The sequence below is a fragment of the Solanum dulcamara genome, chromosome 9 (assembly GCF_947179165.1).
Source record: "Solanum dulcamara chromosome 9, daSolDulc1.2, whole genome shotgun sequence".
Lineage (NCBI taxonomy): Eukaryota > Viridiplantae > Streptophyta > Magnoliopsida > Solanales > Solanaceae > Solanum > Solanum dulcamara.
The window spans coordinates 6,458,109-6,474,353 of record NC_077245.1 but is presented as its reverse complement, the minus strand read 5'-3'; the positions used below and the strand labels follow the sequence as shown (position 1 = coordinate 6,474,353).

At 32.6% G+C, this 16,245-nt stretch overlaps 2 protein-coding genes across 3 annotated transcripts; one reads left to right on the top strand and one right to left on the bottom strand.

Annotated features, from left to right (window-relative positions):
- Positions 1 to 226: 226 nt before the first annotated feature.
- Positions 227 to 4,601, bottom strand: LOC129902488 (uncharacterized; the record flags this gene model as incomplete). The annotated part of the gene is made up of 8 exons (XM_055977749.1): positions 227 to 452; positions 539 to 1,113; positions 1,276 to 1,411; positions 1,494 to 2,008; positions 2,317 to 2,427; positions 2,595 to 2,771; positions 2,895 to 3,350; positions 3,804 to 4,601. Coding segments are annotated over 8 exons (2,994 nt in total), but the record flags the coding sequence as incomplete, so codon positions are not given.
- A 9,185-nt stretch (positions 4,602 to 13,786) lies between these two features.
- On the top strand, positions 13,787 to 15,843 carry LOC129903459 (protein RESPONSE TO ABA AND SALT 1). Of its 2 annotated transcripts, none has more exons than XM_055979018.1 (2): positions 13,787 to 14,244; positions 15,409 to 15,843. In XM_055979018.1, exons 1-2 carry the CDS (start codon positions 13,861 to 13,863, stop codon positions 15,718 to 15,720), a joined length of 696 nt encoding a protein of 231 aa, XP_055834993.1. In that variant the 5' UTR covers positions 13,787 to 13,860; the 3' UTR covers positions 15,721 to 15,843. The 2 variants fall into 2 exon arrangements, 1 of the variants encoding a protein (XP_055834993.1); XR_008770280.1 differs by lacking the exon at positions 13,787 to 14,244 and adding an exon at positions 15,231 to 15,311 and having other exon boundaries at positions 15,409 to 15,494.
- Positions 15,844 to 16,245: the final 402 nt, after the last annotated feature.

Below are 16,245 nucleotides of genomic sequence, written 5' to 3'. Positions count from 1 at the left end.
GAATTCACAAAATGTGACACTTATGAATATTATACTCGATACAAGTTTGATACAGTAGAGTATTAAATATAAACTTTGAATTTATATTCCATTTTGACACCAGAGAAAAACATAATAAATCTGAGGTATAGAAATATTAAAATATACTAAATCTGATACATTACAGTTTATGTATCAGATACATTGGAAGAATCAGAATCTAAAATGTTTACTATCAAAAAAAAAATTATTGGACATCAATCAGTTCTCCTTGGTTTGGAGATATGTCTCTCCTTGGTTTTTTTGGATCGTCGTTATCGCTAACATAACCATCCATGGCCTTCTGACAACCATATCTCCATAAGAGTGCGGCATATCTTGAACGGAAGAATTCAGCGTTTAGTCCGGTACTTGGAATAGAAATTCCATCACTAAGATATTCAGCAAACATGGCCAGGAAAACTCCACAATCCCTGCAAATAAAGGAATACAGGAATTTAAAAAAAGTAAAATTGACATATGAATGATTTAGGTATACATAGCCGATGTTAATACTCACAAGCTGCCACTTCCCTGTTGCACAATTCCTTCAACATACTCAACTGCTAATGGGTGATGTGGTTCAAGCATATTACCGGTTGATTTGTCCTTGTATGAATCAAGAGACGACCAATCAATACGTTCGTTGTTGTCAAAGAAACCACTGTCTTGCAGGTATGTTGGTAGCATTGCTGCTATCTTTTGGATCTCTTGGGAAGGGTTGCTACTTCTTCGTCTAGGCGATGAATCATACACACGTATCAATCTCTCTTTCAACACAACTACCGCAAGAACCCAATGAAAATCCATGTCGCAGTTCACTGGAATGTATACCTCATCTACCAAATGCCAGGGCAAACCGGCTGGTATTGAGAAACCTCTTATTATGTTCTTCACGGATCTCTCTTGATGAGCTGTAACAGTGGCCCTTGCCATATCTTCTTGTGTAGAAATGTTAGGTGGAAGGTGATAGTAGCGTGTGTGTGCATATTCGATGTAATTTTTCAAAATGCAATTTGTCGTTGTGTATCGATACTGATTGCTCAACTGCATCTTCGATTTCTTCCGAAGGTAGTAAAATATTACATCGATGTGCTGCACATTTTAAGAAAGTATTAGTTATATAACAACTAGCATCACATATCAGATTATGTATGTATCAGATACATTTATCTATCTATGTATCAGATACATTAATATGTATGTATCAGGTAGTTAGTATGAGTTGTATCATATTATTTATGATGAAATTTTTACCTCATCGTTCCAGCATCTGTCCGGCTGTGACATTAGGTAGAACCAGTTCTTATCTTTAGGAAATGCCACAACAAAGTCCATTTTTTCAAAGCCGAATGAAGAGCACTTAGATCTGTAATGATCCTCCTTCGAATTCCTGAATGGAAACTTGTAGTTTAATAACATAACAAATATAATACACGACTTGTATGGGTATAAGTTGAATATGTCATACTTACTTGTTGCCATGTGATTTTAGAAGTCCTTTATCTATCCATTGAGAGTAGTCTGTGACAAGCTCGGAAGGGGGTTGATAGCATATACCAAAACCTTCAAAAGGGTGTGTCTGATGCGTAACATCTGACAAATTTTCCTTTCCCTTTTCACTCGACCCAAAGTTTAAAAGATACGGCGACTGTAAGATCTTCGAAGGAATCCTGCTTCTTCGAGATGGTGTCTTCGCATCGTCAAACAATACATTAGCTTTTGATGGAAGAGTGGTTGGTAGTTGGCTATCGCGTAATAGACATTCATCCTGAACTTGCTCATGACTAACAACTGTCAATGGCATGGCTGGTAATGGAAGTCCGTATATTAGAGCATCTATCACATCCAGAGTTTCGGTCGAAAATGGTGCTGAAGTATTGGATTCTGATGTGCTTGGTTTGATTTTTTCTTTTTCAATCTCCTCGACTTGCTCTTCTACTTTGACAGATTTATCATCAGCTACTCTTCCATCTTTCTTTACAGTGTTCTACACGTAATGTATAACGTCATTAAAAAAATTAATAATGTTGATTTTATCTCAGTAAAGAATCTGATACATTACCTGTAATGTATCAGAATCAGCAATAAGCTGATCAGTATCTGCTCTTTATGGTTCCATTTGGTGTGCTGATACATCCTTGACGGATGGTTCATCTTCCTGGAAACATAATAACATTTAATTATGATATATATGTACTAAATGTCTAGATATATATATATATTTAAAGAGGTAGAGCTTATACAAAATATATAAATAGAATCAAATTATTCATCAATTTATTTCTGATACATTACCTTTAATGTATCAGAATAAACTTGTTGATCAAATAATTCAGGAACATCTGCTAAAATGCTTTGTTCCGATATGTTGTCCACCTGATTTATCATGGTGGATGGTTCAGGTCCCTGAAAACATAATAACATTTACAACTGATACATGACAATGAAAATTATCCAGAAGTTTAAAAGCATAAATATCAAATATTACATGATGTATGTACCTTAATATCTTCCTGGACATTAGATTTGTCATTTTTTTGGGGTGGGTCAAATTTATTTGCAAAATTGTGCACCTCCAATCCAGTAGGTGCTTCTTGTTGTTCAACCACATGGAATGATTGATCAAAATCATCTTTTTTAACTTGAGATGATGTGCCAGTCATTCGGTTCGCCATACTGTCGATGGCTTTCAAAAGATCAATGTGATTTGAATCTATTTTGTTCTCCAAACGCTTGAACTTCCGGTCAACCTTGATACAAGTATATGAAAAATCAGAATGTATCACCTAATTAAAAGTATATTGTACGTGATACATCTTAAAGTAATAACTTACGTATCTCTTTAGAGACTTCTTTATGGACTTCTTCAATGCTTTGAATTGCATATGAATAATTCGATCCGAATGACCGGAAGATTCACCTCCTAAAGCTGACTTCGCCCCTGGTACATTGTCAGGAGAAACAGGCTTTTCTGATTCCTTTGGTGACTTTGCCCCCGGTTCATTGTCAGGAGAAACAAGATTTTCTGATTCATTTGGTGGTATGAAATCCTTATGCATGTTGGCTGTTTCTACTTGAATTGGCTTTTTAGCAGGGGAAGTCTTCATTCTCTTGGAAGGAGGTGGAGAAGATGTCTCAGCGACATCCCTGGATCTCTTTAAAAATTCAGTGGGTGGTGTTGTTGAGAAATCCTCAAATCTAGTGACTTCATGAGGTTTTCTGAAATTGACCTTGGCAGCCGATGTTGAATCTTCAGGTTTCTGTTGGCTGTCATGAACGACAATAGATTCCATTTCATGTTGAGATTGGACAATGTTGGAGCATGGATACTGCAAAAAAATTGAATAATTGATACATGTTAATTCTGATACATAAACATGATGTATCAGAAACATTAATCCTTCATACATGCTAAATTGATAGAAAAACAACATTATCTGATACATACATTCAGATGTATCATGAGATGTAATTCTAGATACATTATAATTTGATACATAAGATAGAGTTTTCATGAGTTGTAAATACTGATAAATGAGTTTTCATGAGCTGTAAATACCTTTCTGATACATACCATTATATGTATCAGAAAGGTTATATAAAGTATATGTATAAGATACATTATATCTTGATACATTTATATCCTGATACATAAATATATGAGCTGATACATCTACTTTATGAATCAAATTATACTGTATCAAGGTCATGGATATATAATGTATCTTAGATTTTATGTATAATGAATCAGTGCATAAACGAATAATATTCAAAGCATGTACCTCACTGAAGATGGTAGACATGAATGTCTCAAATTTTGGCTTCACGGCGACAACACGCCAGTTAAGAATTCTGGGAATTTTATTACCCACTCTTACAGCAATTTCAGAGGGAACTTGAGATGCACATTCATATATCCAAACATTCAGAGCGTATGGCATGCCGCCTAGACGATACATTTGTTTGGCATTTGAAAACTCCTGACGCATTCCTTTTATCAATTTTGAATATGCTAATTTCCCCCATGGATATTGCTCATAACTACCATCTTCTACCATCTTGAAATCATCAACTGATATAGGTGCATCACCTAGTTGAGAAAAAACAAAAGTATGGATGAAATAGAGAATGACCATCTGAACGACATCTTCGTTTGTTTTCCATCCTCCAACCAGAAAACGCTCAACGAAACGAGCTTTGTTGACCCCATTTTTGGCACCAGGAAAATATAAAGACAATAATCTACTTGCTTGATCATCAGAATACTTGAAGTCATTCATATTACCGGTGCATCGCAAACCAGTAATGATAGCAAAATCATTTATTGTAAATCGCAGTATATTACCCTGCACATGACGAATGTGCAGTTCTTCTTTGTTTCTTTGGTCTACCTCAAGAAGTAAGAGGCATTTGATGATTTGCCCTTGAAAGTTGCAGTTTGGCATATCTAAGTAGTGACCAAATATAGATTGCCTAAATAACTTTATACCTTCTTCACCTATTGATGATTCAAAATCATCAAGAAAATTAACTCTATATGCCGTTCCGAATCTCAATGGGTGTGACGGGATCTTCTTGATGACGTATTTCATTCCCTGCATTGACATGAAAATGGTTAAATACAACTTGAACTCTATACATGGATACGATGTATCATATGCATTAAGATATCTGAGGCATAAGATGAGATTCTGATACATACAGAAGATGTATCAGAAACAATTATATATTATATTCTGATACATACATGTATATGTATCAGAATCATTAAAATTTGAAACATCAAAAAATGACACTTACACATGGTGTATCAAAAATAGTAAATCCCAAAAAAAATTGCATTTGAAAAATACATTATGAATCTGATACATAAATATATATGTATCAGAATCATTAAAACTTGAAATAACAAATACTGAGGCTTAAAGATGATGAATCAGAATTAGTAATTCTCAAAAAATTTCATATGAAACATACATTATGTATCTGATACATAAATGTAGATGTATCAGATTTATTAAACTTGAAATAACAAAAACTGAGACTTAAACATGATGTATCAGAAATAGTAAATCTCAAATATTTACATTTGAAAAATACATTATGTATCTGATACATAAATATATATGTATCAGAGTCATTAAAAATTAAAACAACAGAAACTAAAACTTAATAATGATGTATCAGAAATATAAAATCTCCAAAAAAAATACATTTGAAAAAGATAATATGTATCTGATACATAAATGTATATGTATCAGAATCATTAAAAATTAAAACAACAGACACTTAAACATGATGTATCGGAAATAAAAAACCTCCAAAAGATTTCCTTTTAAAAAGATATTATGTATCTGATACATAAATGATATGTATTAGAAACATTAAAACCTTCACAAAAAAATCATTCTAAAACAAAAAAACTTAATTGAACACATACCTTTGGGAGATTAGGGTGTGTTGTAACCCCTTCAATCTTTTTGACTATTTCATTGGGTGCATGTTTAACTGTAGCTTTTGACTTCAAATTCTCTCGTAGCTTATTCATCACTGCTGGATCGTTACGATGTTTTGATCTAACTTCGTCGTAACCTTCCCAAGACGAATCAGACCCAGTTGAAACAAGAATTCGTTGATTTTTAGTGGACTGTTTGAGACCATGAACGGAATCCATATGTATAAGCTAAAGTATGAGAAACACAAATAGATAGATTTACAGAAGAAAGCAAATGATAAAAAATTAGAAGATTTATCAAAGATTTTCAGAAGAAATCAAAATATACAAATTTTAGGAGAAATCATATTGAATGAGGATGAATTAAATTTTCATATAAGGAAAGATTGATACATTACCTTATTTGGAACCTGATTAACACTTGAAGGAGCAAATTAGGGCAAGAAAAGAGGGATAGGACGGATGTATCAGTGACTTTTAGAGAGAGAAAGGAAAAGGAGGGAATTTGGAAATTTTTTGGTGTATATGGGAGTAAAAGTAAATATATTAGGGGAAGTTGTGTAAAAAGGTAATTTGCCCTAAGCTTATTGGTCCATTCCTTCGGCCCACAACCCAAATGAACAAATAAAGGAAGAAGCACAAAGTTGGACCTAAAACACCATACAATGATACAAAGTGCTTTAATGATGGAAAAATTACTAGAAAAACACCTTTTAATAAATAATTATTAATTTTAGAGATATTTTTTATTTATTATCATTTATAATAATATATGGCAATATTATGATATAATAGATGTTGAACCTTCTTCGACATTTAAACCTTGTTAATGAAAATGTTGGTTTCGGCACTTCTAACACTTTAGAGAATAACTAAAAGATTTTGAGATAATGAGATGTAAAAATTTGAAATTAAATCGTAAGTCAGGACTTTATATATCGAAGGATATAATTTATTATCGAATTACCTATTGACCTTTTAAAAAAAACTCCAAACCATTATAAAATTAATAACTTGATTAAAAAATCCAAATTATTATCTAAATCAATAACTCATTAGAAATAAATTAATAACATTTTTAAAATTTAATTTATGTCCAAACAAAACTTAAAAGCAAGTCCTAACAAAATACTAAGGCGGCAGCAATAAAGTGAGCAGACTTTAATAAAAGGCTACCTATTAATTCCCACCTGAAATTATGCAATGACCTGAAAATCATTTTTGAAATTTTTGTAAAATGATCATTTTACCCCTTTCTTTAGATGTTTTGAGTTGTTTTTGATTGTTATCGGATGTTGATTTTTAGAAAATTCTACGAAAAGTTAAGTCTTTTGAAATTTTGAGTTTCATAAGCTTTAAGTATTAAAAAGTGGTATTTGAGGTCAATCGGAGCTACAGGTCTTGGAACGGAATTCCGTCTATTCCAGCAGCTCCGAAATGTCGAAGTTGGCTTAGAAAACTTTACGGAATCAGTTTTGGAGTTGTAACGAAGATTTGAGGCCTTGAGTTGAGAATTTGAGAAACTTTAAGCCAAAGTTTGACTTTGGTCAACTTTTAGAGTTTCGATGCTCGGAATGGAATTCCAACGACTCTGTTGGATTCAGGAGATGGTTTTTGGTCTATAAGAAGTGTTGGTTGAATTTTTAGAGGTCCCGAGTCCGTTTTGGTATTTTAAAGGCCTAAGCTGATTTAGTTGCGACTTTTTGAGTTTAGGGTCAACGAGATCTCGAATTTAAATTATGATAGTTCCATCAGTTACAGAATGACCAAATTAGGCTAGTAGCACTGTTGGAATGACTATCGAGGCAATCAATACGAGTTTGGGGCCATTTGGCGCTTTTGACTTTGAAAGTTAGCTTATGGTTGACTTTGATCAACATTCTTAAAAAACGTGCTCGAATGAAAATTTTAACAGCGCGGTTAGTTACAGAATGTCGATTTTGGTCTATAAAGACTCTTCGTTCGCTTTTCGAGGCTTCCGATCTAATCTCGAGGCCCGTTATGGAAGGTGGTTTAAAAGGGCTCTTGGGTGTGGGACTCATTTTTTATTAAAATGGTCTCGTATGGGAATTATGAATGCGCCATTGAGTTCGGAATGTCAAATTTAGTAGGGTAGCATATTTGGTTTATTTTTATCGGAATCCGAATGAATTTCAAGCACCCTATCGGAGATTTTGGATTTCATTTGTCAGCAGCTAGTGCAATCCCTTTTTGAGATATTTTCTCCAACTTTAAAATCTCATAACTTGAGTTATATAGCTCTAAATTGGGTGATTCAAAAGGCAAACTTGTGAGATTTTTCGTGAAAAACACATTGGAGAGGTTGAAAAATGATTTGGAGCATTCGATTCAGGTAAAAATCATGATTTTATTCGCAGCAGTATCCATTTTCGTAATAAATTTTTGAAGAACTTTGACAAGTTATTTCTTGACCTATATAAATCCGATTTGGGTGATTCCAGAGGCTATCTTGCGTGGAATTTTGAGGAGAACATCATGGAGGTTTCAGAATCTGCTTTTGGCACGTCGTTCGAGGTAATAAATTTATTTTTAGCTGCAGATTTAGTATATTTTGGAATAAAATTTTGTTGAATTTGGGAAGAGTGTAACTTGGTCAATATAACTCCGTTTTGAATTAATTTTGAGGCTAGATTGTGGGGTTTTTCGTAAGAAACGTCATTGTATAATTTGTTTTGATTGGGAGATTTTTCATTTTTGAGAAATCGACGCGTAAAAAGGCTGCCTTGTTTGTTTTCTTAGTTGAAAATGTGAGAATTGATTGTTTGATCGTTTTGTGTTATTTTTCCACCCTAAATTGTGTTATAAATATGATTTGTGAGCTTGGAGTGACGTTTAGAACCTATTTTGGGGGTCAAATCCAAAATTTCATATTCGGGTCCACATCTTCCGTTTTAGACTCCGAAATTGGTCTGTCTTCAAAAATTATGAAATTAGTGTCTAAACGACTGTATTGATGTCATGGTTCTGTTTTTGACAGCGTGGTAGCATTCCGAGGTAGTTAGGAAGAGAAAAGCTCAGATACAGTGATTTGGAGCCCGCGTGTTTAGCCTACTGGTAGACTACGATTTTACCTTTCTTTAGATTGAGCTGGAATGTGTGAAAACATGTTGAAATAGTTGGAATTTGGGTTGGGTAGTTTGATTGTATATTTTAGGTGTTAGAAATCATGTTTTAGGCTTGTTATCGGATTTTTCGGATATTTAGAAGCATGTGTATCTTGTCGTTATTTGTTAGTATTATAAGTAGAGTTGAATGAGCATGTTGTTGATACTGTGGGTATGTTGGCCTTAGTATAGGATGTAAACTTGCTTTATATGTTCTGGCGTCGCTCTGGTGAATTTAGATCCTTGTAGAATGGTGTAGTGGGCTAGTGCCTGGTAGTATGCCTTAGTTAGGCGTTACCCTTGCTCTTAAAAATATCCTCATCTATAAATCAATATAATCGTGACTTTCGTGATGCGTTGGCAACACTAGATTTCGTGATCGTTGACTTTGGTTCCAGTTCCAATTTTGGCGGCATATCGATTGACTCATTTGGAAAAAGATTTTTGGTACTGTTGTATTCTAGTTGGGAAGTAGGATGTTTGGCATCATAGGATAAATTATCTGTGAGTATCTAGGTACCAAGTTCCGGCCTCCGTTCTGAATTATCGGAGAGCATCCGGGTACTCAGCCTCGGCCTCTACCGGCTTGCTAGTATGACGAGCATCCGGGTACCTAGTCTCGGCCTCGATCCTACCGATGTATTACGGCGAGCATCCGGATACCCAGTCCCGGCCTCGACCACACTTATGTATTATGGCAAGCTTCCAGGTACCCTGTCCCGGCCTTGGCCACTTTGAACATTCGGGTGAGCATCTAGGTTCCGGTCCCGGCCTCGACCCCTAAGTCACCCTAGATCAATTGACTCTTGGAGATTCTGGGTTTGGAAATGATATAGTACTTCGGTTCCCAACATCACAGATTTTAGATTCCTAGCCTTGGTAGTTATAGCTATTCTGTGTACTCGGCGGACTTATGGGGGTTCGTCCAGATTTTTATTTAATTTGCGCACGAGTGTTCCGACTGGCTTATGGGGGCCCAGTTGGGTATAGTTAGTTGTAGTTCTCATAGGTAGTACTCTTTCCCCCTTTTGATGCTTATGTTGACTCATATTTAGACTATTCTTTTTTTCATATTATTTTTACCTTTTCTGCTCAACCTGCCTATGATGCCTACTGGGTACCTGTTGTCTTGATACTCATACTACACTCTGCATCTACTTTTGTGATGCAGGATCGAGCATCAGCTACCGCCGTAGATAGATCGAGCTTGTTGCAGTCAGCTTCGGAGACTAGGGTGAGTACTTGGTGTTTTTGGATCATTCCTGTCTCCTTCAGTATGGATGACCCGTTTTTTGCCTTTTGAGACTAGCCAGTTGTTATATATATTTTCGGTCCACTTTCGGAATTTGTACTCGTCTTTTATTTTGTAGTAACTCTGTACTTGTGACTTTCAGGTTTTGGGAGGGATCTTTAGTTGTTTATATCATGTTTTGGTTTACTTCCGCTTATTCTTTCTGCTTATCTTTATAATTCGTTACTCTTGTTTAGTTTCTGCCCTCAAACCCATTACTTGAAGTTCTGGGTTGACAGGTTGACTTACCTACTGGTAGGTTATAGTAGATGTAATCATGACCTAAGGAATTGAATCGTGACAAATTATAAATGTGGGGAGAAGATGTGGAATGACGCAAATTCAATATTCGAATTAATTCCTTAATTTTCTTCTTTTACTACAGTACCTTGACTTAACATTTGTTGTAGGAGATTTTTTTTTAACTCCATCCATCTATCGTTACTTATCCATGTTTGATTTGACGTATTTCTTAAGAAATAATTTATAGAGCATAATTTTATTATATTATCCGATTAATTATAAGTTATCTAACTATTGAAAATTAAACAATATTTATTTATTGATTTTATAAACTAGATAAACATTATTGAATATTTCAAAATAGTATAGTAGATAAGTAAAGATTAACGGAGGGAGTATTTTACTTTTGTTTTAATTTGATTAGATATAAATATTTTTTAAAAAAATGAAAAATTATAATTTTGAATTGAAGATATATAATAACAATAACATATTCAATATAATTTTACAAGTAAAGCGAAGTTGAAATGATTTAGGCATGTGAAAATGAGGAATGTATATGTCCCAATGAGGAGGTGTGAACAGTTGATAATAACTTAGAAGAAGTAGAGGCAAACCAAAGAAGTATCGGAGGGAAGTGATTAGATAAGACATAACATATTTTGATTTTATAAAGGACATGCCATTCAATAAGAGAGTTTATGGGCCGCGATCAGGATAAAAGGGTAGTTTGTAGTTGACTGTTCTCTTGCTTCCCTGCGGAATAGACTTGTAGGTCACACTTAGATTTTCCTTCTTACCAGTAGTATTATCACTTTTCTTGTAGTTTTTTAATCTTTTATTTCAACTTTCTTTAATTGGTGTTTTTCATGCTCCAATATTTGCATTATTTTGTTTTTATTACTGTTCTTTTCTTATTATGTTGTTGCCTCTATATATGTATATTCCCCTTTCCAAATTGTTTGGTAGATTTTGTTTGAGTTGAGGTTTTATCGAAAACAACATCTTTATCTCTGCAAAGTAAGAATAAGGTATATACACTCCATCCTCTCTAGATTTCACTTATGCGTTATTGTTGCTTGTATCATTAAAGTACCTAGTTTGCATATATGATTATACTATTCCCTTCCTTTCATTTTACTTGGCCTCTATATTAAAAAATAAATTTATTATTGTTTATCTATTTTAACAAATCAAGAAAGTTTATCATTATTATTATTTTGCTTTTCTTAAATATATTTAACTACATAAATAATAGTCATATTTAGAGTTTCAATGTATCACTAATAATGTTAATTTAGTAAAAAATATAATCATAACAATTTTTTTCTCAAGAATTGTATCAAGTGAACCGAGTCAAGTAATAAAGAAACAAAGAGAGAACAATTTAACAAAGTTATGTACTCTACTAATTAAATACACTAATTAATATGGGTTGTGGTGCAGTGGTGAGACTGCTTCACCCTTCCACAGAGGTCTCGGGTTCGAGCCCTGAGTATGGAAAAAATCCAGTTGGGAGCGCCACCCCTGATTGAGCCCTGCAGTGCGCGATTCGAATTTAATCGGGACTCTACGAACTCCGAACCGAGTGAGATACCAAAAAAAAAATACATTGACATCATGACATGTATATGACCATTGGCGTGAATCCATCCGAATTAAATAAATGATTCATCTATATACAAATTAATACATTCAAATAAGATTTACGAATGATAATATATGTACATGCATGCTGTATAAATTAATTAATTCATCTATGTACAAATTATAATACATTGTTTTTATCGCACCCACAACCCATATATATTTTTTAATAGCAAATCAATTTAGGAATTAAATATATTATGTATATATAGTTAACCCAAAAGATGTGTGTGCAATATTCTCTTCACTGTACTATGTGGCTCTTATCGTCTACCAAGAACTACAAGAGTCCCTATTCCAAATGCAATTTTTAATAGAGTGAATGGTCAACTTTATCAACCCTTAATAAGCAAGTATTAGTGGCAAGTATAATTTATATCTTTTTTTTGCCTTTAATCACGATTTTAATTTTAATTATTTATATTTCAGTTCTTGAGTTTGTTTGTTAATGATTAATGGTCTGAATATATATATAAATGATTAAGATTCATAATAAAGTTTTAATATATATTTATCTAACAAATTCAACAAAAATGACAGTTCACCTGGTTTGAATAGATATGAATGATTAAGATTCGTAATAAAGTTTCAATATTATAAAGATGTTTATCCAACAAATTCTACAAAAATGATAGTTCATCAATTCGTTTCATTCAACACTATCGCTATTACCCACTATTATCGATTAATTTCGCCGTTGTCCACCATTATCAATTACTATCATTTATCACGATCAATCATAATCATCACCCTCAACCACAATTACCATTATTATCAATCACTAAAAATAGCATTTACTATCACTATAATCATCATTTACATTCATCACTGTTGTTGGTGTAATATACCACAATTAGAATAAATTACAGTTGAAAATAAAATGACATAAGTGAATAAAAAAGTATTCAGGTTGAGGCGCGGATATCTCGCTCTCTTTAAGGAGATTGAAGCCCACTGCGGCATAATCTACATCGATCCAGTAGTAATACTCTTGACTTGTCCCCTCCAGGATACAACAACCCAATAAAGTTGTACAACTCAAGCAACTCCGGATTAGTTGAAGAGTCCAAAGCTTCAAAAAAAAGCATCTTCAACATATAATTACTCTCTTTTGTATAGTGAATATAGTTGAAGACTTAGAATAATTTCTTTGTCTCAACTCTCTCTTTAACGACATTAACCTCAATATAAATTTCTCATCTTTTCTTACACTCTTTTCTCTTATTCCTATCTTGTACATAAATCCATCACTATTTATAGGTGATGAATTCTTCCTTGCAATAAATAGGAAGATTATGGGTAGTAAATTGGCTAAATGAATAGCCAAAGGTTACATAAGTTACAAGAATAAAGAGGAAGAATAATGGTGAAATGAAGAGTTGGTAATTACAAAAGTTATTAATAACTAATGACCACATTCTACCAACATTGATGAGAGTAAAGAAACACAAATATAATATCGACCAAATGTATCATAATATATAATGTCACATGTTATATATTTTTATTAATATTAAATATCATACTAATAACCAATTATCGAGTTTGATACCTAAAGAGCATAAATTTCAACTCAACGAACCGAAAGTGCACGCACCAACACTCCAATTTTGGGTGAACTGCAATTTCCCGTTAACGTTAACTCGATGAGTTTGATGAGTCACGAAATGAGTAGATCCGTCGGTGGTTGAAAAATGAAATCCTTGTTTTAAACGTACCCAAAAGGTAGTATTAAGAATTTATTAGCGCCTCCAAGATGTGTTGTGCCCCACAAGGAAACTCCCACGCATACATTAATACTTTCATTTAAATAATTACTTTCATAGAAACTTCAAAAACAATAATAATAATAATAAAAGCAAACCGCCATGAGCAATTAAACATCCTCAAACACATAAAGACTTTGGACATTTTGACAACAAAAATCTTAACAACTAAGACAAAAATAAATAAATAAAAAACTAAACCGATCAAATTAAAAATCGATGCAAAAGAATATATATATATATATAGTATAGAGCCAAACATTTTTTCTTCCACAGTCTAAGGTTGCTATACCACCCTCCAGAAATTCAAACATGGCATCAACTTCCACTTCACAAAGCCCCTCCAAAATTAATCTCTATTATGAGAATTGGGTTATCCAACTCCAAAATTTTCTTGAAAAATTAAATGCAATTTCAGGGTCTGATGAAGAAGAAAATAGTGGTGAATTGGTGATACAAGTCTTGGATCATTACCAAGATTACTATAGAGAATTATTTATGTCAACAAATAGAGATGTATTTCTTCTAGTATCACCACCATGGTACACTTCTTTAGAAAAGACATTTCTATGGATGGCTGGTTTTAAACCTTCTACACTCTTCCCAACTATTAATTACTCAATAGGAACAGAATTGACAAAAGAGCAAGGGGAAAAGTTGAAGAAGCTAAAAGCAGACACAAAAAGAGATGAAAAGGTAAATGTTGATTTTTTAAAAAATATTTTAAATTAAAATGTAGAACTTCTCTGACCAAATTTATTATCAAAAATTTAAAAAAGTTTTAATCTCAAATTTTTATTTTACTACGCCCTCGTGGTTCATATTGAGTGAATTTAAAAGTGTTAATTTCAATATTTTTCTTTTAATATTTAGTTACCAAGTTTTTTAATATGATTTTTTGTAACTTCTTCGAGGGGGGTTGAGCTGCTATACACTATATTTCATTTCCAAGTACTTTGGAATTATTTATTTTATAATTACATGTTTCTGGGAACTTCTTCGATTAGCAAGCCTGTTTTATTTTTTGTTTGAGCTGTTATACACATTAATATTTAATTTCTAATAGGTATTTTTTTTAATTATATGATTCTTGAAACTTCTTCGACTTGCAAGCCTATTTTTTTTTGAGCTGGTACACTAATATTTTTTTTTGTTTTTATGGAGAAATTGGATTAATTAAAATAAATTGATTTAATAAATCAGTAAATCACTATCCTGTCGAGAGATTTGTTTGAATTGAAAATAGATTGAATTAAATAAATTTAATAAATTGATGCCCCTAACAGTTTATTTTTCTTTTAATTATCAAGTAAAATTAAATAATTTTTTTCTTTATTTATAGTTGTGAATGTGGGATTTACACTAATATGATATTTTTCGACACGAATTTCATATTAACATTGCCGCTTCGTTTAAAAAGATTTGTAAAAAATGGAAAAAATCTACATTCATGGTTATGATAATTCTTTATGAAATTTGAATAATTCTTTTCTCTTGAGCCAGAGCTAGGCTTCAAAAACCAATTTTACAGGTGATGTGGGTGTAGTAACGAAGCTAGAATTTTGATTTAGAAGTTCAAAATTTAAAAATATAAATGCATGAATGTATTAAAGTCCGACAATTATTATTTATATATAAAAAATTATTTTTATTTAAATAATATAATTTTTTGCGGAAGTTAGGGGACAATCCTTTTGAACAGTGGCTCCGCCCTTGCGTGGGTTTTAAAAAATGCGGTTAATGAGATATGTTCCTCTTATAAGGTATAGATAATTTATTTATTTATTTGGACTAATTTAGGTTCAAAATCTAACTTTACTATGAAAACATATTTTTAATTATTATATAAATTTGAAACAGGTAATTGAGAAAGGGCTAGCGAAGGTTCAAGAAAGAGTGGCGGCGCCGCCGATATTTGAGCTGATGAAAAGAGGGGGAACGGTGATCGACGGAGTGGCGTCGGATTTGGAAAGTGTAATTGATGAGCTGAAACAGTCGATGATGTTAATGATTGAAACAGCAGAGCATTTAAGAGGATCGACGGTCAGGAAGATTCTAGATATTCTCCGGCATAAACAGGCAGTCAAATTGTTGGCGGCGGTGGCTCAATTTCATCTTCAGGCCAGAAAGTTGGGCTTACAAATGGATATTCAGAGCGCTAAAAGTAAATGAAGATTTTATCCATTAAACAAAATATATGCCTTTTTTTTCTTTCTTTCTTTTTGACTGGGTTTATTACTTAGTTCTAGAATCTTATGGGGAAAATTAGTATTGACTTGACACGTCTTTTAAAATATAATAAATAAAATAATAATTCTATTATATATTTTTTTAAAATATAATAAATTAATATTTTAATAAGTATATTTAGATAAATAAAAATGAAATTTTATTTTTAATATCTTAAACTAGTAAACGTATACAAAATACTTCAAAATATCGTTTGATTTTCCAATTAATATTATACAATTTACTAGGAGTATCATTTAATATGTAGTATTGCAGTTTCTTATCTCTGATTATAAATATAAAAAAGATAATTCAAGAGGATATTTGGCGTAAAACATAAAAGCTAACTTTTGTCACAAGTGACCAATTTGAAAATATAAGGCAATCTTCGGTAGAAAACATCGTTTAATATGTTAAACAATTAAATTGGCAAACGTAGGGGATTTAATGTGAAACCTCTTTGCTTTA

Bases quoted from the DNA above. Each gene is read 5' to 3' on its own strand.
- LOC129903459 (XM_055979018.1), top strand. From the start codon at position 13,861: ATGGCATCAACTTCCACTTCACAAAGCCCCTCCAAAATTAATCTCTAT. The intron at 14,245-15,408 runs GTAAATGTTGAT...AATTTGAAACAG, and splicing joins ACACAAAAAGAGATGAAAAG to GTAATTGAGAAAGGGCTAGC.